Raw genomic sequence first — 27,176 nt, 5'->3', positions numbered from 1 at the left:
TGATATTCTTTACCAACTGAGATGATTATAAGTATTAAATGAGGTAATATATATAAATGCTCTGTAATATAAGGTATCATATGCTAAAATCACTCAAGAAATATTAAATATTATTCTATTATTGTTCATTCCCTGGTAGTCTGTTTTAAGATTATATAAGAATCCATTATGGCATATGAATTATCATAAAGAGTTAATGTGACATTTCTGGAGGAGTCTAGAGGCAATACTGTAACCCAAAGTTATAATACTATGCTGGGATCAACTTCAGTTTCCAGTCTGACATGTAAGTAGCCTAGAAGGCATCACCACCATTCTCACAGTAAGGAAAAATGCTGAAAAAAAACCCTGAAAATTGACAACTCTTCTCAGAACCATCAAGTAACAGATGTTACAGAGAAAACTCCCACCTACCCTTCTTAAAATTAGAGAGACAGGACAATACATAGATTCACAGCTCACTAGGAACAGAACTGCAGAACTGCCTTGCTGCAGCCAGCATCTGGCATGAACACCAGCCCTGTCTAGCTTTTAAATTGGAGAAAGAAAAATAGCCAGCTCCAGCTCCCCTAAACTTCCTGTCCAATTAGTGAAGGATGAGAATAAAGATGAGAAGTAGTTGTGGAGGTAATAGCCCAGACACAAGTCAGGGTAAAAGACAAAGACCTAATCACATAACTATAGTACACTTTCCCTTGCCCTATACCTTACCAACACATTCAGAAGGCTTTTGTCTAATAATATGGGTTTAACATTGAAAGAATTGTACAACTCAGGCCTTATCAAGGAATAAGTCTCTAGAAAAAAAATAAAGACAACAGGACAGTAAAAAATAAGGAAATCAGAGAAAATTTTCACCCCTAATACCTCCAATTATAACAGATAGTAGACACATTCTAACTCTTAGCCAGAAAAAAAATATAAAGGATTAGGATTATTTGCCTCAGATTCTCTTACCAGTCAGTACATCATGTATGGCTTTCAACCAAACATTACAAGGAATACCAACACACACACACACACACACACACACACACGCACATTTGAAAAGAAAGAAAGTATCCACACTAGATTGATCTGGCAGAGATTTTATATTTACCAGACAGGAAATTTAATAAGTATGATTAAAATGTTCATGACTCTGAAGGAAAACATGGACGACATGCAAGAAGAGATAGATAATATAAACAGAGAAATGGAAATTTCAGAAAGAATCAAAATTGAATGGTACATATCAAAACATTGGAAAAGAAATAAAGAATGCTTCTGATGGACGTATTAGTAGAGCAACTGTGGAAAGAGTCACTGAGTTTGAAGATAATGTCAATAGAAACTTTCTAAACAGAAAAGAAGGAAAAAAGAATGAAAAAATGGGATAAAATATCCAAAAATTGTAGGACAAATACAAAAGTGTAACAATGATAAAGGGAATAAAAATAGTAGAATAAGAAGAGAAATAACAAAAAAAATATTTGAATTCTAATGTTGGTTGATTCATTTATTACAGCAGCCTTGGTATGGGCAAAGAATGTTGTTTATGTAGTTATGATGAACATTTGAGCTGAGTTTTAATAATATATAAAATATAGGCAAGTAGGACATATCAGACAGAAAAAAATAACATGTATAAAAAGAAGTACTCAGAAGCGAAAAAGCATGAAAACAAACAAAATTGTAAATGCTTTTTCTCTGTTGGGAGTGACTATGTCCAGATATAAAAAAGCCCTAAGTCCCATCCTAAGATTCAGGGTTCAAATCCTAGAATCCTAGTGCCTCTGCCACTGTGTAGCTTATCTCAAAGGGCTATTGATTAATTCTGGTAATACAAGAAGATATTTGGTACAATGTCAGGCCCTGTAAACACTTGATAGAAAACAGATGTCAGCTAAATGGTTTTATAGACTCTACTGGAGTTCATTAAATAGCAGTATCCCTTGATCAGATGTACATTCTAAAAGATCATTCTTGTGGTTATATAGAAGATATACTAGAAGAAGTACACTGCTTAAGAAGTTTTGATTTGCTTTGATGAGTTTTTATCTATTATATGCCATTAAGGTTATAATAAAAGTCTTCTAAGCATGTGTTCTTATAATAATTTGGGAAATATTAATAGCAAACTCTTAAAATTTGAAAAATTTAAAGCATATCTATTGAAAGACAGTAAAGGTAGACAAAAACTAATCATGTTGATAAAACCAGAAAATATGAAATCAAAATCCAATCTTAAAACACCTTTGTCCCCAATCAACATAACTGGAAACAACCCAAATGGCCATGAACCAGTGGCAAATGGTTAAACAGTGGTACAAATATACAGTGGAATACTAGTAATACCACTTAGCAATAGAAAGGAAGGAACTATTGCTACATGTCATAATATAGATGAATCTCAAATGCATTATGCTAAAGAAAACATGCCAGACACAAAATCTATATATCATGTAATTATATAATATTCTGTAAATGCCAAATTATAAGAATAGAAAGCAGATGAAATTTTAAACAAGGACAGTTGCGAGAGGAGAGGATTAAGCATAAAAAGACATGGAGGAACTTGGAGTGATAGAAATGTTCTAAATCTTGATTGTGGTATATATTTTTCAAAACAGAGAATCAAACTGTACATGTAAAAGGGATGAATTTTTCATTTGTAAATTATACAGAATAATATGGCATAAAATAACTCAACCTTAAATTCCCAATTAGAGTCTCAGATATCTTATTAACTATTACTGACTTTTGTGCAATTTTTCTATTTCTGTCATTGCAACAAATATCAAATAAGGACTTTAGTCATGAATTTTTATCACATGTCTAGGATATAAAGAGATATTATTGCATCTAATTTACATGTTGAGAAATTTAAGCCTAGGAACATTATTTATCCATTTTAATGATACTATGCTGACCAGAATGGAAGTCCTGAGACTTAAAGCACAGTGATTAACACATATATCAAATACCATTTCTTCTCATATTAACCAACACATTTTATAATTTATAAGAAGTAAATAAGCCCTTTCCCACCTAAATGATGTAAGTAGGAATAAAAACAAGGACAAATGGATATTAAAATGTATATATCACTGGTAGCAGTTTCAAGACGCACCAAACTAAAGCCTTCATGGGCATTTCAGTTAATTCATTTGGATAAAAGTGTCTGAAAATTCTCATTACAAGATTGTGAATTCAAGGCTAGAATATAATTTTATGTACAAAAGAAGGCATAGATTATTTTTATTATATTTCCAAACCTGATTCAAAAGCCTTAAGCATTTTGGTGAAATCTTTTTTTCTTCTTTTTTGATCAAAAAGTGTTAGTCATTTGGACTGTGGTCTTATGAGGTCACAGATGAACATTTCTTATCCCTTTAATAAAAACAACAGTCATAATATGTGAGAAGGTAAGTCAATATAAAACTCTTATCTTTAGCAATTTAACTTGTTAAAGTGAGTGATGGTATTTAATACTGTTCATTCCTAAACTCACTTTTTTGTAGGTTACTTTACAGCTCATTTGGAAATTTCTTAGAGTATATGAGTCAGATATTGAATTATTTTTTCCAAGTAAACAGTCAACTATGTCAATTCCACTTTTTAATAATTCATTATCCCCCTCTACAACCATTTCTTGATTCTCTATTTTATTCCATTACTCTTTTATCCTGTAATAATTTCTAAAAAATATTTTTAGTTGTAGGCCAACACAATACCTTTATTTATTTTTATGTGGTGCTGAGGATCAAACCCAGTGCCTCACACGTGTGAGGCAAGTGCTCTACAACAGAGCCACAATCCCGGCCCCTTGTTCTAAATTTACTTTATTAATCGATGCTATTTTTCAGTACTTGTTAGTGTTTGGTAGAATAAGCTCCCTCATATGAATGGTTTTTCCAAATATTTTTGGCAATTCTCATTCACTCATTCATACATATAAACTGTGTAATCATGTTGTCAATTTTCAAAAAAATTAAATTCTACCAATTTGCAATATTTATATGTATATAAAAAGATTTAATCCTTCAACCTATCATAATTTCATTTGCAGAAACATGTTGTCACTCTCCATTAATTTAGATCAGGTCTCATTTCTTTAGTAAAATGTTTTGAGATAGGTCCCTTCCCATAATTGTTAAGTATATTCCAAAGTGTTTTATGGTTTATCACTGTTGAAAATGAGATAATTTCACCTTTTCCTTATACATGACTAACTGATCATTGCTAGTAAAACAAAAGCTATTTAATTTTTATGTTTTTAGTAACTACCTTATTGAATTTTCTTATTCTATTTTTGTTGTTATTGTGGTTGCCGTTGCTGCCGTTGTCTAGTCTCTCAGATTTTCTAGGTATAAACTCATATAGTCTAAAATTAACATTGGAATTAATGTGACCAAACTTTCTTTTGTATATAAACGAATAGACTACTATGAATTTAACATCATATATATCCATAAGGCACTAATTAAAATGCACATAAATAGAAGAAAGATGAATAAATTATAGTAAAGGGAATGAGGGAGGGGGAGGAGAGGGAAAGGGAAAGTACTGGGGACTGAATTATAGGAAATTAAATTTTGTGCTTGTATAATTATGTCAAAATGAAACCTAATATTATCTGTAACTAACATGAACTCTTAAAAATAAAATAAAAATTAAGATTATTTTGTTTCAATTTTTCAATATTTATACAGCATATTTCATTTAGTTTTCATATTGCATCAGCCAGAACCCCCAAAAACAATGTTGAATAACAGTGATGAGAAAGAACATTTCTATCTTGTAAGTTGTAGGTATAAGAATATATGTATGTTAATAAGGATGCTCACTGTAACACTGTGCTTATTAAAAATAAGATTGGAAAAATGAATATATGTAAGTGAAAGAATAGTTGAATAAAGTAAAGTAGCTCCATCTTATGAATTATTATGCTGCTATTAAAAGTGAATTAGGTATGGGGCTAGATGTAACTAGTGGTAGAGCATATGCTTAACATCATGAGGACCTGGATTTGATCCACAGTACCAGAAAAAAATTAAATCTATGGAATCAACATGGAAGGTATTTTTAATATGTTTATATGTGATGAGGAGAGCTAAAGAGTAATATGTATATTATATTCCTTTTTTCATCAAAAGAAGAGAGAGAAACATAGCAAGAGCACATGGACAAGCATAAAGCAGTATGAAAGTATATGTTATGTTTAAAATGGAGTGGAATATAAAGAAGTGGTTTTCTTCATGCACTTATAGATTGTTTTTCAAAATGATAAGGTTTTAAGTACATACACAGAGACATACAGATTGAATATTCCTTATCTGAAATACATGGGATCAGAAGTATTTTGGATGTCAGATTTTGGAATACTGCATACACATAACGAGATATCTTAAGGGATGGAACCCAAATATGAACATGAAATTCACTTATGTTTCATAAACATCTTAAACACATAGCCTGATGTTAATTTTATATAATATTTCCTCAATACAAGATGTTACTGGTCACAAGTATATCTGTTCTTTACATGTTTTCATTGGTGGTTTTTCAGAGGTTGACCATTGCATATTTCAGACAGTCTTGCAAATCCAAAAGAGAAGATGAATGATATAATCTAATTAAAGAGTAAATAAACAGTAGAGATAGTTGAAAAAGAAACTAGTTTAAAGATTATACATGTTTGAAAAGATGGCTGGGGAAAAATTATGCAAAACATACTTTTCAGTGTTAAAATACTTGAGATAAAATACTAGACATATCTAACTTTGGATGTGTACCAGAATGAACTCTGGACAAATGGATCCTCCCCTTTATATTGCTGTAGCCCAAGAAAATTGCTTCTTGGACAACCAGGTGGGGAATACACAGACTGCAAAGCACATAGAGAAGATTATCCAAATATTGACTATATGTGGAAATATTTTTCTAATACATCAGAATATCTTCTCAGATTTATTTGAAACACTGTATATGAACCAAGTGATAAAATATATTCTTAAGTTTCAGGGACTATGTTTTAACTTTATATCCTGACCTCTTTGTATCTTACAGTGGGTAAGAAGGTAGGGCCACAGGCCAAACTATAAGTCACAAACTGCTCTGTGACTTTTGCTAAGTCACTTAACTTGTCTGAGTCTCTCTCCAGTTACCTCTTCCATAAAATGGGGATAATAATATATAACTTATATGGTAGTTATTTATTTAAATATTTATTTTTAGCTATAGATGGACATAATATCTATATTTTATGTTTTTTAATGTGGTGCTGAGGATCAAACCCAGTGCCCCATGCATGCTAGGCAATCGCAGTACCTCTGAGCCACAACTCCAGCCCCACTTATATGGTAGTTCTAAAGATTGAGTTCATCCATCTAAACATTTAAAATATAGAATAGCATGTGAGAAGTATTCAATAAATGTTATATATCATTTTGATTATTACTTATCAATGATGAAATGTTACATAAATATTAAATATCAAATATTAAATATTAAAAAACAGAAATATTAAAATAGTTGTTGTGTAAAATCTTCCAGTGATTATCTCCCACAGACACACACGTTTAACTGCTACATACCCACCAAACAAGAGGTAAGATACCTTAGAGCCTGCTTTAAATATTACAAAACAAAAGACAAATTACATTGAAGATAGCAGAAAGAAATTGTCCACATCACCTTCCTTCAACTTGAAGCAGCATAGCATAGAGACACCTTTCACATAGGGGAGGTAAAAAGATTTATGCTCAGGTCCTAGAACTGAAATCCCAGTCCCAGGCCCACCACAATGATTCCTGGTACAGGCAGAGATCCATAACCCCTCCTGATAGTATAATACTAACAGACTGAGCCAATGAAACTATGACAGTTAGGTAGCAAATAGACTGCCGCCACTACCCTTCCTCATCTTGGGCGGCTGACTGAGGAGCAAGAATTGCAATCTAGTACAAGACTTATCTTGGAGCTCTGTGCAAGGCTTGTCTCAGTGAGACCTAGCAGCATATAGAAACCAACAGCCATATACCCAGGTAAGAGCTCACAAACAGATCCTGCAGATCTGGCCTGGCATTAGGCAGAGACCTATGTACTAGCAGGACAGACTCCAGTTTTGGCCTGCACCATGATCATGGTGTAGTGGGCCTGTGACATACCCTCCTCCTCCATGATACTGTGCAGATCACTGTGGTTGGGAAACCCAGCACAATCCAGCTTAGTGTCAGCTTAGATGGTCAAAGGACTGCCTTAACCAATACTACCCCAATTTTGAACAGCACAATGAAGAGCAATACCCTATTTGCTGGAAGTAGGACAGCATAATAAGCACTGAACTTTTCCCTGAAACTTATTGCCAGGCTAGTAAAACCTAACACTGGGCAAATGCTAACAATCCCCTGCCCACAGCCTGCCTGCAGAAGGAGCCTCTAGAACAGCTCCAGTGCTGGGGAAGAAACATGAACCCAGTTTGTTAGATTTCTATTCCAACCAGAATCACCTGGTATCTCATTGTAATGGTATTGGGCCATGAGTCCAACTCAGCAATTGGCAACCCATAGTAACTTGGTTTTACTCCTTCCCTAGTGCTGTGCTGGTTTTAGCAGGCCATAGGATTAGGATATGACACAGCCTGGCATCACTGGTGGCCACAAGTGTGGCATAGGAGCCTGGGAGTAGTTAATCCATAGTGATTCTACCCAGGCTACACAGAATCCCACAGTCTATAGCCATGGCTGGTGACTGTTGACTAAGTATCTGGGCTTACCCTGGAACACACTACTCTTTCTAGGTTCATTTTGACTAAATATAGATTTGGGACAAACCTGGGCTTAGATTGCCCTCTAGTGCTAAAATAGTGCTAAAACACTAGTAGTATACTCAAGGCAAACCTGGACCTGGGTGCCATCCAGTGATGAAATAGTGGTAATGACTACAGTCTCAGAGAAAAAAAGCAGCCTGCTTAGAATTTCTGGAAGAACAGGCGGAAAGCCAGATTAGGAAGACTGGAATGAATACCTAATTCTTCAATGCACAGACAATATCATGCCAATAAGCATGAAGAGCTTTCAGGAAATCTTGATCTAATCTGCTACTCAAAATAAAGCATAAGAAACTGACCAAGCAATGATCAGTATGGGAGAACCCCCAGAGAACCTGAAGCAACTGTTTTGAGAAAACTCAGTGAACTGGAAGAAAACACAGAAACATTTTAATATTCTAATAGAAAAATTTAAAAATGGGAGTAAATAAATATCAAATAGAATTTCTTGAGCTGAAAAATACACTCAGGGAAATTAAAAACACAACAGAAGGAATTAATAGCACAATAGATTATACAGAAGAAAGAATCAGTGAGATCAAAGGCAGGCTGTTTGAAAATATAGTCAGAGGAGAAAAAAGAACAAAGATAAGTCTAGAAAGCTTATGGGAACTTTGGGACACTATTAAAAGAGCAAATATTTGGGCAACTGGGGTCCAAGAGGGAATTGATTATGCCAAAGTGATAGAAATCTTATTCAAATAAATAATAAGAAAAAATGTCCCAAACCTAGACAAGTATAGGAAGGTCAAATGTCACCAAATTTCACATAAACAAAATGGATTGGAAGAATTATTGATGTTAAAATATCTACAAAGTCATCTACAGGTTCAATGGAATCCCTTTCAAAATGCGTGCACACACACACACACACGCACACACACACATACACAAACACCCCAAATACCCAAAGCCATCTTGAATAAAACAGAACAAAGCAGGAGGCATTGCACTACCTGACTTCAAAATACATCAAACTATAGTACTCAAAATAGCATGTTACTAACACACACACAAGGCAATAGGACAGAATTAAGAGATTACTAGTAAACCCACACATTTATAGACAACTATTTTTGACAAAGGTGCTAAGAACATGCATGGAGAAAAACATAGCCTTTTCAATAAATTGTATTAGGAAAATTGGATATCCAAATGCAAAAGAATGAAACTAGACTTCTATGTCTCACCAGTTATATAAATCTACTTAAAATGGATTAAATATAGAAATGTAAGACCTGAAACTATGTAATAACAAGAGAAAGTGTTTTAGGACATTAGAGTGAAGAGACAAGCTACAGAATGAGAAAATATTTGTAAACTGAATGTCTGACAAGGGGTTGATATCCAGAATATATAAGGAACTCCAAGAATTCAAGAGCAAAAAAAAGTTTGATTGAAAATGGGCAGTAGACCTACATTTTCTTTAAAAAAAAAGGAAAAAGGAAGACATAAAAATGACAATCACGTATTTGGAAAACTGCTCAGTATCATTAATAACCAGGAAAATCCATATCAAAAACACAACGGTATATCATCTCACTCTAATAAGAATGGTTAATATCAGAAAAGTAAAAACACCAAGTCTTGGTCATGATATGAAGAAAAGAATCTTTATACACTACAGGTGTGAATGTCAATTAGTACAGCCATTATGAAAAACAGTTTGAAGTTTCCTCAAAAGTTAAAAATAAAACTACCATATGATCCAGCAATCCCACTTCTGGAATATTCAAAGGAAATGAAACAGTATGTTGAAGGGACATCTCTATCCCTATGTTCATTGCAGCACTAATCACAGTAGCCACGAACTAGGAGAAAAAAAGAAGGATCTATCAACTGATGAACAGATAAAGAAATGTAGCACATATACACAATGGAAAAATTATCCAGCCATAAAAGGAATAGAATCCTGTCAGTTGTGATAACAAGGATGGAACTAGAAATCACTATGTGAATTGAAATAAGCCAGGCACTGAGAGAAAAGTATAAATGATCTCACTCATATGTGGAATCTAAAATGTTAATCTTCTTTTTTTTGGGAGGGGGGCAGGGAACTAGGAATTGTACCCAGGGGTGTTTTACCACTGAGCTGCAACCCCAGTCCATTTATTTATTTATTCAATCATTCATTCATTCATTCATAATTTTGAGACAGGGTGTAGCTAAATCACTGAGAGTGGCCTTGAGCTTGATCTCCTAATAGTTAAAGATAGAAATGTGGCTACTAGAACCTGGGGAAGGTAAACAGGAATGATGAAAGAGGTAATGTTAATCAATGTGTACCAAGTTATAATTAGATAGGAACAAGAAGTTCTGATGTAGTATTATTGCATAGTAGTATGATTATAGTAAACAATAAGGTCTTATACATTTCAAAATAACCAGGAGAAGGGACTGAGAGTATAGCTCAGTGGGGGAGTTCTTATCTAACAAGCAGAAGGCCCTGGGTTCAGTCCCCAGCACTGATAAAACCAAAAACAAAATAGCAAAACAAAATAAGTAGAAGAGAGGATTTTTTAATTTTCTCATCACAATTAAATGATAAATGTTTAAGGACATAGATACATTTAACCTGATTTACACATTACATATACATGATGTATATGAGTATCAAAACATCACATCTTGCCCCATTAATTTGTACATTTTTTATGTTTTCATATATCAGTTTAAAATAAATTTAATAATAAAAGCAAATTTTAAACATTATTATTCTGGAAATGCATTTTCCTTCTCCATTGTTGCTCTATTTGTAAAAATTGAGTGGTAGCATGTCCCAAGGAATAAATTGCTTTGGTATGTAATGATAACAGTGATGTCTAGAGATGTGAGGAAAAGGGAAGAAATAATTTAGCAGAAAGATACAGAGATGAGATAGAAGAATGAATTCATATGTAAGGAGGCTGATGACCTGGAATTTACCTCAAACTGGTATATCTTGGGCAGGTCAAATTCCCTTCCTCACCTATAAAATTGAAATAAAACCATCTTACTCTCTTTTTGCCTGATCCTTAGCACCAGCACTAAATTTTACAGAAGTGCCAATGATCAAGGCTGGTTCATTACAGAAAAGAGTAGTAATTAATAAAATGGACTCTGGAGCCACACTGCCTTGAATATAAATCAAGTTTTGTTTGCCATGTAACTTTACATCTAAGCCCCGATTATTTTCTCTATTAAATGCATACAATAGTATTCTCCATACAGAATTGCATTGAGATTGAAATAAGATGATGCATAAACCAATCTTAGCTCAGTGAATGCCACATAATAGTGCTTAATAAATATGAAGGAGGGAAATGATCACATGAAGGATCACACTAGCCAGGCATGATGGCACACACTTATAATCCCAGGGGCACAGGAAGCTGAGGCAAGAGGATTGAGAATTCAAGATCAGTGTCAGCAAATTAGCAAGGCACTCAACAACTTAGTGAGATGCAGTCTCAAAATAAAAAATAAAAAGGGCTGGGGATGTGGCTCAGTGGTATAGCACCCTGGGTTCAATCCCAGTGCCCCCCTCCCCAAAAAGGATCACCCTAAATTATAAGTCTATGTATAATAAATATAATGACCCTTTTTAATATGCCACAAGATTGTCTTCATTAAGAAAAACATAAAAGGAATATGTCAAAGTGAAGAACATGCTCTTGTGGCTTATCGGTAAATTTCATCATGTAAGAACATGTAGAGGCTTCCAAATGTAAAATCACCCAACAGCTGTGGGAGTTAGGGTTTAGGTTTCCCTGCAAACTGAGAGTCAGTGGAATCCTAGAGAAACAACCTACTATAGCTCTTTAAGTATTGTTAGGGTCCAACAATGCACATAGCATCTGCACACAAATTCTTCTTGGTCACCTCCAGCTGTCATACATAAAAACTGTCAACCTCTGTGGCTCAGAACCAGCATGGACTGCTCAGTCCTGCTACAGGACCACAGGGCAGAATATAATATCTGGACTCATATGGTTGCTCTCGCCTTGTCTACTGGATCCACTCTCTGTCCTTGTCTTTCCTACTTTATGCCTAGAAAAGCTGAAGATTATTGATTGCATCTACCATCTTTGCTTCTGATTTCTCTTTGAGTTCAAACTGGGGAGGCAATTAGCAGAAAACCAGAGAGTAGGAGTTAAGAAAGATTAAGGTCTTTATCCTGCTCCTTCCCTCCCTCTTCCACCTTCACATGTTCCTCTAAGGCTACAAATCTTGATAGGCCCTCTCTATTCTTCCTAGGTTCCAGTGACATTGATACTTCCCCTTACCAGTATAGGCTAGTGGAATGAATTTAACAGCCTCCCAGAGTTGGTTCCCTCAACTCTGCCCATATCTCTGTAAATAAATATTTCATTCAACTCTCTTCAATTCAACTTTCACTGAGTGTAGCTTATTTCCAGTTACTAGACCTTATAAGTGTCCATGAATGCTGCATTGGACCCATTTCTCTCCTCTGTATTCACTACAGTGGCTTTTACATTGTAGATGATCATAACACCTAATCTTTTCAAGTACTACTTGTAATGATGGGCCTTTCAATTACTAACAGTAAATAATATTTATATGTTCCCAAATAATTCTTTCATGTATTATTTAAAGCTTCACTTTTCTTCCCATTTGGTCTTATGAGTTGTGTTAAAGGGAGATTTTGTTTATTTTTAGTTTTTGGGGGAAGTGGGACTGCTTTTGACACCTGCTGATGGAAATGCATGAAAATCAGTGGTATATAGGAGTCAAATGTCTCAGTTACTTGGTTGTCAATCCATTGATTATGCTCAGTAAAATATTTAATACCCCAAACTTTTCATATCCCCAAAGCCTGCTACAGACTGAGGTAAAAAATGAATTTGACACCATGCTGAATTACCTTGTACCAGACAACATCGGGCTCCTGATCAGACTTCTTAAAGTCATCCATGTCTGGACAGGAGATCTCTTTTCTTTTAGTGACTTCAGATTTTTCTAAATAGCGGATTCTGCTATTGTAGCACAGGCCTGATTCATTCTCTGCTACAGTCAAGGACATTGACACCTTCATACAATATGTTGAGTTTCTGTAGGAACAGAAAAATAACAAAATAGTTTTATTGGGTGTTTACATATTTGTTTGTACTCTATATTTCAAGAGTATTGACTTTTCCATTTAAGGCTTGCCCCCAAATCAGAAATGACATTAAAACAACACACAGCAATTTTCTACTTCAACCGACACAGTGATATGAAATAAGATGCTAATGTGGGCATTGCCAGCCATGAAGTAGCTATAGAGCTATACAGGGGAGTTATAGCCATCTACAGAACTGAAACAAAATCAGACTTTTTTTCCAATAGTAAATGGTGCTACACTGAAAATCTAAGTGAAAACTTGTGAGAAAATTTCTATAAATACAGCTAGAGTCATCTCTGCTCTTCCTCCATGGCTAGTCCTTTAGAAGTTATTCAAGAGCTTGTTGAATTTTACCATTGGTTTCTTAGCCAACATTTCCTTTTATAAGATATATATATAGAAAACCAGATCAACACACAGAGGTCACATGTTAACTTATATACCTTTTTAAGGTGCTTACTGAGACGTACCAAGGATCAAATTTGGGGCTCCCATAAAGAACAAGTCTTAGTAGAGTCAATTTGAATTAATCCACCAATACTTACCATTATAAAAGAATATCAACATTGAATTTTAACATTAGGCCACTTTAGAAATTGACTAACTCATTATGTGGGAGTATTTATGAAATTAAAATTCCACTTTCTTGTAACTTGGTTAGTATCTTCTCAGTAATATGAGCTCAGTAAACATGTTTGACCAATTTATTTAACTACAAATAAATAAACAAAATTGTATGCCTTCATTTCTGTATGTATACTCCATGAATTTTTCCTACCCAGAGGATGTCAACCACACAGAAGAAAATTGAAATGTGTGGGGAAGGGATCAGAAGCAACCTGATAAGACTGAGAAGGCCAACTGTAAATCTTGGTAGGAGTGTTGAATTTACTTTATGGAGGACTTTTCAGGAGTGTATCTGTTCTAAACATAAAGGATACTTGCTGCCAAAAATACAAAGTGCCAAGGGCAGCTATACAAAAACCAAGTGTTTCTACCAACAAGTAATAATAATCCTATAACAGATGGAATTAGCATGCCAACTGCTAACTTGAAGATGGCCCCAAATGACTGGTGCTATGCATACTATTTATTACTCACTCATTGAAATTCATATATCTCAAAACACAGGAGGACAGACAGCTGTGTGCATTGGGCTTATAAACTAACATAATCAAAATGACTCCTACTTGTTTCTAGTGAAGTTAATTAGCAAGCACCCCTGACTATGTCATGTGAGAAAAATGTTGTGAAAGCACTCTAATTCAGATGTTCAGATGCAACCCAATACACTATGTAGATTGTAGGATATTGCTTTTCTCTCTTCCTAATATAGAACCCAAACAACATGAGTTACGCCCACTAGGATCAAATGAAAGAAATTCACATACTCTTGTCAAGTTTTGGATAACCTCTTTAAATGCTATGAAGTTAAAGGCACTATTATGATAAAATGTCAGGAGAGAATAAAGCAGAGTTTAATCAATTTAATTCTTTTTGACTATGATTTCAATAGTTTTGTCGTAAATAATTCCAAACTCTCTTGTTTCCAACAAAGCAATACATGATCTGGTTCAACACTGCACTCTTTTCTTCATTCATTAAGGTACAGTCACGATGGCATTTTTCTCTGTTTCTTGAACACGTTATACAAACCATAGGCCTTTATACTTGCTCTTCTCTCTGCTCTTCTAACATTTGTTTATTTCATAAATGTAACTTAATTAGGACAAATAATTTGTTGCTCTTGTTTATGACTCTATCTCTGGAATATAAATGATTAACTAATAGATGCTCAGTAGATGTTTGTTACTTAAATGAGTAAGCACTAAGTGGTATTTGTTTAACAGATATGTTATCTCTGCTCTACTTTGGCATCAACGCCATATGGTTCAAGCATCCTAATTCAGATTCAGTTATATGACTATCTGAATATCAAATTCCTAGATCTATGACCTAGATAGTTTTCAGGTGTTCTTGAATTATCATTAATGGAAAAAGTAGTCAAGTTTTGTACATCTGCATATTGGCAAAGAATGGAGTATATTGGCTATATCTGGGAGACAAAGAGGACTAGAGAAGTGGCAGTGGGTAGAGGGAAGGTAAATGTTCACATGGTTTAAAAGGTATTAACACAGAAGAAAAAGAAATGCTTCTGCTGGATATCCAAAGTATTCTGAAGACTTTTTGATGTTACAAACTTTAAACATATCTGCTCCATGGCATTTTTCCATGCAGATGAAGAGATTTATTTGTTAAATATATTCCCCTTCTTATACTATACCCCCATGGAAAGAGAACTGTTCACCAGAGGTCTCAATAATAGAAAGAATAGGTAGAATGTCCAAAGTTCAGAAAGAAGTTCACTATAAAATGCATTTATCCCTTTGGAAGAAAATAAGGTTGACTAAAGTAAAGGATAATTCTAATACAGTGCTTTCTTTTAAAAATGGTTTTAGTTGTAGATGGACACAATACCTTTATTTTATTCATTTATTTACTTTTTATGTGGTGCTAAGGATTGAACCCAGTACTTCACACATGCTAGGTAAGAGCTCTACCACTGAACTATAACCCCAGCCCATATAGTGGTTTCTTAACTCAGAATTAAGCTTTCAACTAAGACACACTGGGTTTAACTAGCTCTGTGACCCCAGACAAGTTATTTAACTCTGTTTCCTCACCTGGAAACTGAGAAGTTCTTTACGATGACTCCATTAGAAATGGAAGAAAGGGGGTCCTTTTATTATCTGACTATGAGCAAAAATAGATGCATATTCTTAACTGGAATGATTATAATGTATAACCACATATTAAAATAATATGTGGAAAATAAATAATATAGTATTGGCATATAGTAGGTATTCAATAAACTGAAGCCATAATTGGAATTGTTGGTATTGCTAGCATTGCTATGTATATTGCTAATAAATAATAATTTTGATTTATATGTTATAATAACCATGAACAATCACCAATATATTTTAAAAAAATAACAACACTGGCAGTACTATGTTAAGAAAGGCCACTGGGTTAGGAATGCTACTTGACAGGAAAAGTACAAAAGAGGTCAGTTGGCAAGGTAGCTAATACCAGAGGATTCTGCTGGTCTGAAAGGATAAAAATATTACACTGACTTAGGCACAAAATAAGTGAATCAAGAAAGAGCAGCTAAAGCAGGAAGAAACCCCCAGGTACAACAAGTACTACAAGGCCAGGATGTTGGAAGTCAAAAGGTTAATAAAGTTCCACTTATCTTCTGGAAACATCTTAGACCAGTGTCTTCTACTATAAAGCCCAGATCCCCAGACATGCTTTCAGGCACAAGACAGGAGACTCTCTTATGTGTCATTGTCCAACCCTTTCAAAGTACAAATGATGCAGGTCATGCCAGCCTCACATGCATTAACTTGAGATGGTGATAAGGGGTTAAAGGGGGAAATGTTTCTATGTTCTCTAACCCTTAACCTTCCATGAGCAACCTTAGGCTTGGGCTCTCCATATATTTACTCCCACTCTACTGGCATATGAACAGTAGACAACAAATTGCTTGTTAATCCTTGAACAAGCTCTAATATGAAGTTGTTGATGATGACCAAGATCCTAGAATTCAAAGACAAAGCCTAGTTTGAGTCCTGCTGTCACTATTGCTGACCTAGTAAAAGTATGATCAAGACTGCCTGACAGTCTGAGACTCAGGTTGATTTTTATTAGTCATGTAATCTAGCTCTGGCACAGTTCCCATTAACAATCTTGCATTATTTAGATTTTATTTTGAAAAATGCCCCTGGCCAGTTCTATTTAAAATGTTTCCTGCAACTAAGACCCCCCAAAATGTTACTTTTCTTTCATTAGGTACAATTAGAGCTATGTAAGTTTGAGGAGGTAGACTGACAAGCGTGCAAGAATGGGGATTGTATTTTTTTTCTCTCTCCCCTACATAACCTGAGAGGACAAGGAACACATTAAGACTTAAAGTAAGCAAAGGGTCATCCCAGTGATATTGTGGAAACAACTTGCAATTACTTTCATTTATAATATTTTCAAGTAGAGTTCTCCCTCAATATCCAGGAAAGATTGGCTTTAGGACCACCCATTCCTGTGGACACATAAATCTCCAGATGCTCAAGTCTTTTATAGAAAATGGCATTGAATTTGTGAATAAACTATGTATATCCTCCCATATACTTTAAATCATCAATATATTCATCATACTACCTAATAAAATATAAATACTACGTAAATTGTTATGTTACATTGTGTAGTGAATAATGACAAGAAAAATCTGTACGTGTTAGATACAAATATAATTATTTTATTTCCTATTATTTTTGATCCATGGTTGGTTGAATTCATAGATGTTAAATCCACAAATATAAAAAGTCAAATGTGGGCTTGGATTGTGGCTCAATGGTAGAGTGCTTGCCTAGCATGAATGAGGCACAAGATTCAATTCTCAGCACCACATATAAATGAACAACATAAAGTCCATTGACAACTAAAAAAAATACTTTTAAAAAAGTCAACTATCTTCATATCTATTATCCTATTTAATTCTGCCAACATCCATGAAAGCAAACAGGGTAAATCACCTAACAATTGTAAAACATAAACCGAACAAATAACTTAATCAAGCTAATAACCTGGTCAGTGGTTTAGAGTCAATGTTTCCAACTAGTAGTCACAGGGGTCCTCAGAACTTGATACTAACGTTAGTTAAGAGCGGTGGCACATGCCTGTAATCCCAACAGCTCTAGAGGCTGAGGCAGGAGTGTAAAGGCGCTAAGCAACTGAGTGAGACTCTGTCTCTAAATAAAATACAAAATAGGGCTAGGGATGTGGCTCAGTGGCCGACTGCCCTGAGTTCAGTTCCCAGAATCCCCCCGCTCCCCCAAAAAAGAGACAAGCTAACTTGAGGTTATCCATGCCAATGTGGGCAATATGAAAAAAGAAACGCAGATGACTAAAGATAACATCTGAAGAATAGTTATTAATGTGAACAGGAAAATAATTTGTAAATTTTTGAAAAAAAATCAGTTATGATTCCAAAAGTTTAATGTTAGCTATTTTAGAGTGTAATTTATACCTTTTCTTCCACAGAAATTTCTAAGGGAAATTTTTCATCAATTTTGTGTTCTTGGGGCAAGGGAGTCAGAGGCAAGCCTCAGGATTTAAAACATACATGAGGGCCCAGCCACCCTCCTGTGCAGTAGGCAGACCACCCCAACTGGAGGAGGGGCCCGGCCGCCTACCCACACGGTCACCTGACCGAGCTCTGGACAAACATACGGTCTCCCAAACACCCCCCCACCCCCATCAAACACCTTAGGAGAAAAACAGATGGAACTCATCTTGGAAAATCCCAACAACTCTTAAAATTCATCAACCAGTGGGCATGGCTACCAGCTCCGTTCTGCAGCGGATCAGGTTCCTGGTTTATATCTCCAAATTCCTTAATAGGACACCTATAGCACAAGAGTTAAAATCAAGAATCAACAAATGGGACGTATTCAAACTAAAAAGTTTTTTTCTCAGCAAGAGAAACAATAAGAGAGGTAAATAGGGAGCCTACATCCTGGGAACAAATATTTACCCCTCACACTTCATATAGAGCCCTAATATCCAGAGTATACAATGAACTCAAAAAGTTAAACAACAAGAAAACAAATAACCCAATCAACAAATAGGCCAAGGATCTGAACAGACACTTCTCAGAGAAGGATATACAATCAATCAACAAATACATGAAAAAATGCTCACCATCTCTAGCAGTCAGAGAAATGCAAATTTAAACCACTCTAAGATACCATCTCACTGCAGTAAGAATGGCAGCCATTATGAAGTCAAACAATGACAAGTGCTGGCGAGGATGTGGGGAAAAGGGTACACTTGTACATTGCTTGTGGGACTGCAAATTGGTTCAGCCAATTTGGAAAGCAGTATGGAGATTCCTTGGAAAGCTGAGAATGGAACACCATTTGACCCAGCTATTCCCCTTCTCGGACTATACCCAAAAGACCTAAAAAGAGTATACAAAAGGGACACAGCTACATCAATGTTCATAGCAGCACAATTCACAATAGCTAGACTGTGGAACCAACCCAGATGCCCTTCAATAGATGAATGGATAAAAAAAAAATGTGGCATTTATACACAATGGAATATTACTCAGCACTAAAAAATAACAAAATTATGGCATTTGCAGGGAAATGGATGGCATTAGAGCAGATTATGCTAAGTGAAGCTAGCCAATCCCTAAAAAACAAATGCAGAATGTCTTATTTGATATAAGGAGGGCGACTCAAAACAGAGCAGGGAGGAAGAGCATGAGAAGAAGATTACCATTATATAGGGATGAGAGGTGCGTGGGAATGGGAGAGAGAAGGGGAATTGCACGGAAGATGGTAGGAGACCCTCATGGTCATGCAAAATTACATATAAGATGATGTGAGGGGGAAGAAAAAAGAGAGAGAAACGTGTCACAGTAGATTGGGTAGAAAGAGGTGATGGGAGGGTAGAGGAGGGGAGGGGGGATAGGAAGGGCAGCACAATACAATAGACACTAGTATAGCCCTATGTATAAACGTGGCTGTATAACCAATGTGATCCTGCAATCTGTACACGTGGAAAAATAAGATTACGTACCCCATTTGAATCAAATGTATGATATGTCAAGATCATTGTAATGTTTTGAGCAACTAATAAAAAATTAAAAAATTAAAAATAAAACATACATGAAAAATCAGAATGTCCCTAACTTCCATCTATAAACATGTTTATACTATAAAATGTAAATTTTTATTTCAGAGTTTATGTGAATTTATTGTAACATCACAGATAATCTAGTAAAAATCTATATAAATTAGAGAATTTTTTCATACCTAAAAGCAGAAGCCCTAGATAAAATGCCTGAGGATACAGTTGAAACTTTTCTAACTGGTTCCTGCCATAGTCTTATATTCACTTCAAAATACTTCCTTTGCAAATTCCAGAAGCATTTAATGAACAGCAAACTAAAATAAACTTTACTTTTTGACATTTTAAAACTGTGAATTGACTATTATACATAACTATCAATCATTTTGCCCTTGTTACATGAGACTACACTCCTCAAACAAAAGCTATTTACTAATATTGTAGCAAATTCAGGGAAGAGAAACAAATGAATAATAAAAAAAATCTCAGATACTTTGATGATCTTTATTTCTCAAAAATTCATTAGAAAAATAAAACGTTTTAATGAAAAATATCTCTAAACTTGTGGAAAGGGAAAATTTCAGACTACTGCAAAAAATAACAATATAAAATTACAAACAAATAATTTTAATGCACTAAAAAGCCAGAAAGGCCAAAACTGGCTGATTTATTAACATCATTATCTAAGAAGAATGACAAACCTGTAGAATCATTCAAATGACATTTTACCAGGTATTTGCTGTGTGCTGTACTGATTATATACATTGAAAAGTAGATGTAAACCTAATACAAGAATAAAAATATTTATGCTACTTTTTTTCCTCCCTTTCACCTTCGGTCTGTGTATGTCTTTTCCCGTGAGATGAGTCTCTTGAAGGCAATATATATCTGGGTCTTCATTTTAATTCCAATCTGTCAGTCTATGTCATTTAGTTGATTAATTTAGGCCATCCATATTCAGAGTTATTATTGAAATATAATTTGTATTCCCAGACATTTTGGGTTATTTTTGGTTTTTAACTTAACTTGGTTTCTATTTTGATTGGCCTTTCTGAACAATAAATGTGGGGGAACAGGCACACTCATACATTTCTTGTGGGACTACAAATTGGTGCAACCAATCTGGAAAGCAGCATGGAGAAACTGGAATGGAACCACTATTGGGGAAATTGAAATGGAACCACTATTTGACCCAGCTATCCCCTACTGGGTCTATACCCAAAGGACTTAAAATCAGCATGCTATAATAATGCAGCTACATGAATATTCATAGCAGCTCAATTCACAATAGCCAAACTGTGGAAGCAACCTAGATGCCCTTCTGTAGATGAGTGGATAAAGAAACTGTGTTATATATATACACAATGAAATATTACTCAGCATTAAAAAGAATAAAATTATGGCATTCACAGGTAAATAGATGGAGTTGGAGGATATCATGCTGAGCAAAGTAAGCCTATCCCAAAAAACAAAGCTGAGCTGAATATTCTCTCTGATAAGTGGATGCTGATCCATAACCAGGAGGAGGGAAGCATGAGAAAAATGTAAAAAGCTTTGATTGGGCAAAGGGGAGGGAAGGAAGGGAGGGTGCATGGGGGCAGGAAAGATGGTGGAATGAGATGGCCATTATTACCCTAGGTACAAGTATGACTGCACATATGGTATGACGCTACATCACGTACAACCATAGAAGTGAAAAGTTGTGCTGCAATTGTGTACAATGAATCAAAATGCATTCTGCTGTCATATTTACCTAATTAAAATAAATTTTAAAATTCACATTATAATAAGCATTTAGGGGAAACACTGGATCTTTTGAAAAAACTCATTTTTGTTATTTTTAGTCTATAAGCCTTACTTTCAGTTTTGTAGAGTTATGAAAACTTCAGAGGGTTGTGGTCTTCTTTTTTTTTTTGCTTTTATAAGTTATTTTTTATGGATCTCTGGCCTGTAAAATGTCAACAGATTTTAAGTGTGTACATTTTTTTTTTCCATCAGGCAGAGATTGGTTAGTAAACAAACAGGATTTGATGGAGGTATGAAGAGAGAATATTAACTCTTTTTAACTTCTGCCAACATGAATATTCAGCTTTGGCCATGATACTGATAATCTCCAGCTCAGAATCATAGAAACATAATTTGCTTATAGTTCATGTTACAGTTAGTCAATAGGTCAACCCTGGGACTTGAACTGTACTTGAATAGATTACTGCTTGAGATAATGGCCTTTAGAGGCAGATATGTAAGTTCAACTTCCAGCTCTATAATGTTCTATCTATGGATCTTTGGATAGGTGACTAAATCTGTTTGAGGCTTATATAAGTTAGATTAATAAAAAGCAACTATTTTACAGGGTTGTTATATCACATAAGTGTTAAAAATTGTAAAGGGTCTGAAATTTTACCCAATTTCAAAACTAACAAGTTATCCTGCCAGTTTCAAGGAAACTCCTATGTCACAAATAATAAATAATTTCTCACAATAGAGCATCAGCATTTGTGTTGCTTACTCAAACTCAGTCTCACAGGACAATACAAAGAGGATCAGGGAACACCTGCAAAAGCAATGGGTCATAGGCAATGTGTCATATAGTACAGTGGAAGAGCTTCAAGCTTAGGAAACACACATCTTTTATTATGGGTCATAAGCATATCAGCCCTTTGTTCCAGAAGTAAATATGCTCTTTTTTCCAAGGCTGTATGCAAACCTTACTTTGGCTCTAGAGGGAGACATTATTTCTATCTTCCAAGAGTCTTCTCTATACATACAACTTTGAAAAGCTAATCCAGGACAAAGTATAGTATGCTCAGAAGATATGCAGAAATGTGAGAGACCTAGAACAAAATCTCTCCTAACAATGAAATAGTTCACTTAAAGCATTTAGCAAGTGCCCAGTATATACTAAGCACTCTATAAAAATAAACTCCTTTATCATCATCACCACTATTACCACATTGCCTACAAATAAGTACCACAAAATAGCTACAAAATACAAATACCTACAAAATACAAATACCACATTACCTCCCAATACAAATCATAAAGTCAATGAAAAGATTTGTTTTCTTGTCACTGTTTTTAAGAAAACAGTCAATGGACCAGGATACAGGAAACATTACACTTATTCTAAAAACTGTTTGCTCAGGATAAATTTTATTATAAAAATGCCCTTTACAATAAATTCAAAACAAACTAATTTATTCTGAGACTGAGCATTAAATTCAGATAAATACTAATAAAATTATGATATATTACATATATATTTGACCCATTCATGTATAACTGAGAATTGTGGATCTTTCTATTGATCTGTTATGTCACCATTCCCAAGGAAAGCAATTACAGTTTTTCACCTAAGAATACAGGTAATTTGCTCAAAATCTGACCCAAAGACTGAATGAAGATGAGGGTAAAGGTAACAGGATAATCAAGGTAAATTTAAAATTTCTTGCCACCACCATTATGCACACTATAAGTGATTCTTGCTTTCTTGTTTGAATGAAAACAACTTTAAGAATAATAATCTGAAATACATCATCCTATAATCAAAAAGCTTTCCATAAATCTGTGGAGAATCCTGATATTTCTATTAACAACAATATATCTCTCATCCAGAAAGCCTTCCCCAACCAATTCCACTGACTCTATTCCTACCTCCTCATTGGCTCATACTTACATTACAGATATTTTGTATTTGTTAATAATATTGTTTTATAATTTTCCTCATAATATTGACAAAGATTTTGTCAATTACCCAAGTTACACCTCAAACTCTTCAAAAACCGTTTTCTTTATATGATTACCTACCTTGCCTGACTTTCTGTTGAAAATTTTATAACTAAATTGTCTTAGCAACTAATCTATCATGCCCTATGCCTCCATGATCTATTCTCTGACTTCTGTCTATGCCACCATAGCTGTCAGTTTCAGAGACCTTGAAAGACTTGTCAATATTCACTATTTATACTTGCTCCTCTAACTTCATTCTATGGCCCAATATCATTTTACTTCTGCCATATCATTCTATTGATTTTCTAATCAGTAGAATCATTAAGAATACCTTATTATGTGAACTGGATGACCTTTTGTTCATTAGGTTTAGCTAATAATCTAAACCTAATCCAATCCAACCTCCATGTATTATTTGAAAAGAGTAACACTTATTTCACCTTCAAAATCTCTTAGTTTAAAACTATCCCCCTCCTTTTTTCTACTTCTTTCTACCACTTCTATTGCTTATTATTTTTCCTTGGTTTACTCCCAAATTATTGACCACTCTTCCCTAGGCATTAGTGGTTTTTTTTTTTTTTTTTTTTTTTCTGTTTCATTTTTTTTTCTCCCCACCTAACCTTCATCTTAAGCACTGGATCCTAGCCACAACTGAGCACTGCAACCATCCAAAGCTATAATATATATCTCCAGTTATGTTCTCTCTCTTAAATTCCAGCCCAGTTGAGTCATCTAAGAGTCAATATAAGTGTCATGAGGCACTTATCAATCCAAACTGAACTCATCTGTCTCCTATAGTCTGATTTTCCTTCTATACTATGGCTAGAGGCATCACTAATCATAACACCAAATTTCACCAGATACCTCAAAATCACCCTCCATGCCATCTTCCCATATTTATTGTTATTATAAAACTGGATAATAAGTCATTCTAATTCTGTTTCAAAATCTGTCCTAAGGGGACAAACGGAATAAGATTGATCAGTGAGTACTAAGATATCATTAGAAAAGAGCTAGTATTTTTGGTGTGCTATTGCACAGTAAGGTGACAACAGATAACAAAAATGTACTATGCATTTCAAAACACTACTAGAAAGGATTTTGAATGTTTTCACCATAAAAATGGTAAATTTTTGAGGAGGTATATAAGTTTAACTCGATTTAAACATTATAAAATGGATACTTGTATCAAAACATCATGCTACCCCACTAACATGTGTTTCAGTAGTTAAAAATAAATTTAATTCAGGGGCTGGGGATGTGGCTCAAGTGATAGCACATTCACCTAGCATGCGTGAGGCACTGGATTCAATTCTCAGCACCACATAAATGTAAAATAAATATATTGTCCACTTAAAAAAAACCTAAAAGAATAAATATTTTAAAAAATAAAAAAATAAATTTAATTTAAATTTTAAAAATTGTGTACTCTTCTGACATCTAGATTCTTCCATAGTTCAAACCCTAATAAAGTTCTGCTTATGCACTGAAATAATTTTCTAACAGATCTCCCTCTCTTTTGTTTTTTTTCCCTTCTTCAATTCTTTAGCCATGTGAAAAAAATTTATTTTTCCAAAGATGTTTATTCAGCAGAAGTGAAATGATGGCAGCATATGGAGAAAACTGATTTCAAGCTGAAGTCCATGTTTAAATTCTTATCAAAGAAAAGTAGGGTAAAAGATGTTCTTACATTAGAAGAATAGAAGACAAAGAATAAGGTAGATAACTATTAAACCACCAAAGACAGGACCCTGATAGAAAGGAAGAGATTCATAAGGCAGGCCTCTTCCCACTCTATATCCTCTCCCTATGTTATTTCAAACACTACCAAGAATTCAACTTCTTCCTCCCACTATAATAATTCTAACCCTGATATCTCTCCTAAGCTTTAGACTCAAACTGCTGACTGGGTATCTCTACCAGGTCACCCAACAGGTTACCTCAATATCTATCTATCTATCTATCTATCTATCTATCTATCCATCCATCCATCCATCTCTATCTATCTATCTATAGGAAGGTAAACTAACTCTAACCAACTGCTTCATTATCCATCAAAGTCTATCTTCTTAGTCCCCTATACCAGAAACCTGGAAATTATCTTAGGCATTTCCTAACTCTCATCCCTAACATCTCTAATGAATTCCACCTAAAGTCCATGTTTAAACTGGACAAATGACTCTCTGCATTCTTCTCTCCATCTCTACATCTAGCACCTCAATTTACCTCTTGAATTACTGTGACAGCTCCCTCATGATCCTCCCTATCACTTGTCTCTCCCACTTCTCCTCAAAAGTTCATTTTCTGAGTGCCCTTTCTGCAGAAATCACTCTAAAACCAAATTATGAACCATGACTACTGATGGCTGATAAATACAAAAGTTTAAATGTAAAGAAAGTACAAGACAGTATTTTAAAAGAATGTTAAATCAGGGAAACTCTCTATCTTTGGTATTCAACTACCCTCTTAGGTAATATTTTAAAGCCTGATTGTTTTTTTTTTCTCTTTTACTACCATATAGGATAAATACTACCATTTTCAATGTAGTTCACAGAACAAAACATAATGCTGAATAATAAAGGATGAATAACCTGATTTTTCCAGGGATAGATAATGCAAAACACAAAATAAGTGTATCTGTTCATGACTTATTCCTTTGGGATGTATTAATAATAGGAGAGAAGATAATGGAGATTATTAAATCCAAAAGGCAGGCTGTAGAAAGATTCTAATATCAGGACAAAGAGTGTAACATAAGGAGCCATCATATATTTTTAAGCTTAGGAGTAACCTGAACATAGAAAAAATCTAGAAGCAATTAGGAATTAGGAGGAAATTAAAGACAGGAACAATATTTTAGAAACAATATGGGCAATCTCTAAATGTGAACAGATATCCAAGGAGTTTCTAAGGTACTAGCAAAGGGTATGGTGACCAATTGTTGCCTACATTTTGGGCAGTTAGTTAGGTTTTGTTTTTTTTCCAAGACTTCTATATTGCACAACATAGGAATAAGTAGGAGGTCACTGACCTGAGACTGTTCCTACATTTTGAGTCCTTACCTAAGCTATGAACAAATATGGTATATTGAAAAACTCAAATTTTAAAGAATAACAAACAGCCAGGTTTGCACCAATCAAAATCAGCTGTATTTCAGCCAATCACATGAAGTCATGCAATCAGATCATTCCCAAATAAGGCAGATTGCCTAGCTGTAATCAGGTGGTTTCTCTATTTTTATGTTTGTCCTATAAATCTCACTGCTCAGGCTGAATCATTCCTGAATCTCTCCAAAATTCAGGAGAATTTTGACTCATGAATCATTCTCTGCTCAAATAAACTTCATTGAACTTGTCTAAACTTTTAAACAAAGAGTGTTGAGTTACATTAAGAACATTCTGATTTGAGAGGTCTTTAGGACACACATGACATGGGAATATAGAGCAGGAGTTAGGCCAAATCATGCCAACTGCCTACTCTAAATAAAATTTTACCAGAACACAGAACATGCTCATTCCTTCAGGTATTATTTATGGCTACTTTTTTATGGCAAGTAGTTGGGATACATATTCTTTTTCCCCAGAGCCTCAAATAATTACTCTCTGTTCCTTTACAGAAAATGTTAACTAAACTTCCTATTGGAGGGAATTCAATACTCTGAACATGAGCTACAGAAATTTTCTCCAGGGGGTGGCGCCAGAGGCCACTGAGAGGTTGGAGATGTTCCCTGACTGGAACACTCTACCTCTAGGGGTCTTAACATACTCTGGGGTTAGATAAATATATGTCGGGAAGGAGGGGTTTCGGCATTTTGTTACTTGTACAAAAGTTTCC

The 27,176-nt window shown here is 34.7% G+C and overlaps 1 protein-coding gene across 5 annotated transcripts in view; it reads right to left on the bottom strand.

Annotated features, from left to right (window-relative positions):
- The window catches only part of Il1rapl2 (interleukin 1 receptor accessory protein like 2), a 1,002,166-nt gene that overhangs the window by 364,125 nt on the left and 610,865 nt on the right, over positions 1–27,176 (bottom strand). For all 5 annotated transcript variants that reach the window (XM_046420860.2, XM_046420861.2, XM_058571609.1 and 2 more), the window contains one exon: positions 12,678–12,864. In XM_046420860.2, coding sequence (XP_046276816.1) covers positions 12,678–12,864 — 187 coding nt within the window. The remainder of the gene's footprint in view (positions 1–12,677; positions 12,865–27,176) is intronic.

Source organism: Marmota monax, unplaced genomic scaffold (assembly GCF_021218885.2).
Source record: "Marmota monax isolate L192 unplaced genomic scaffold, Marmota_monax_Labrador192_F-V1.1 WCK01_AAM20220418_F8-fsc00050, whole genome shotgun sequence".
Classification (NCBI taxonomy): Eukaryota; Metazoa; Chordata; class Mammalia; order Rodentia; family Sciuridae; genus Marmota; species Marmota monax.
The sequence above is the reverse complement of the archived record's forward strand: the minus strand, read 5'-3'. Positions and strand labels throughout refer to the sequence as shown.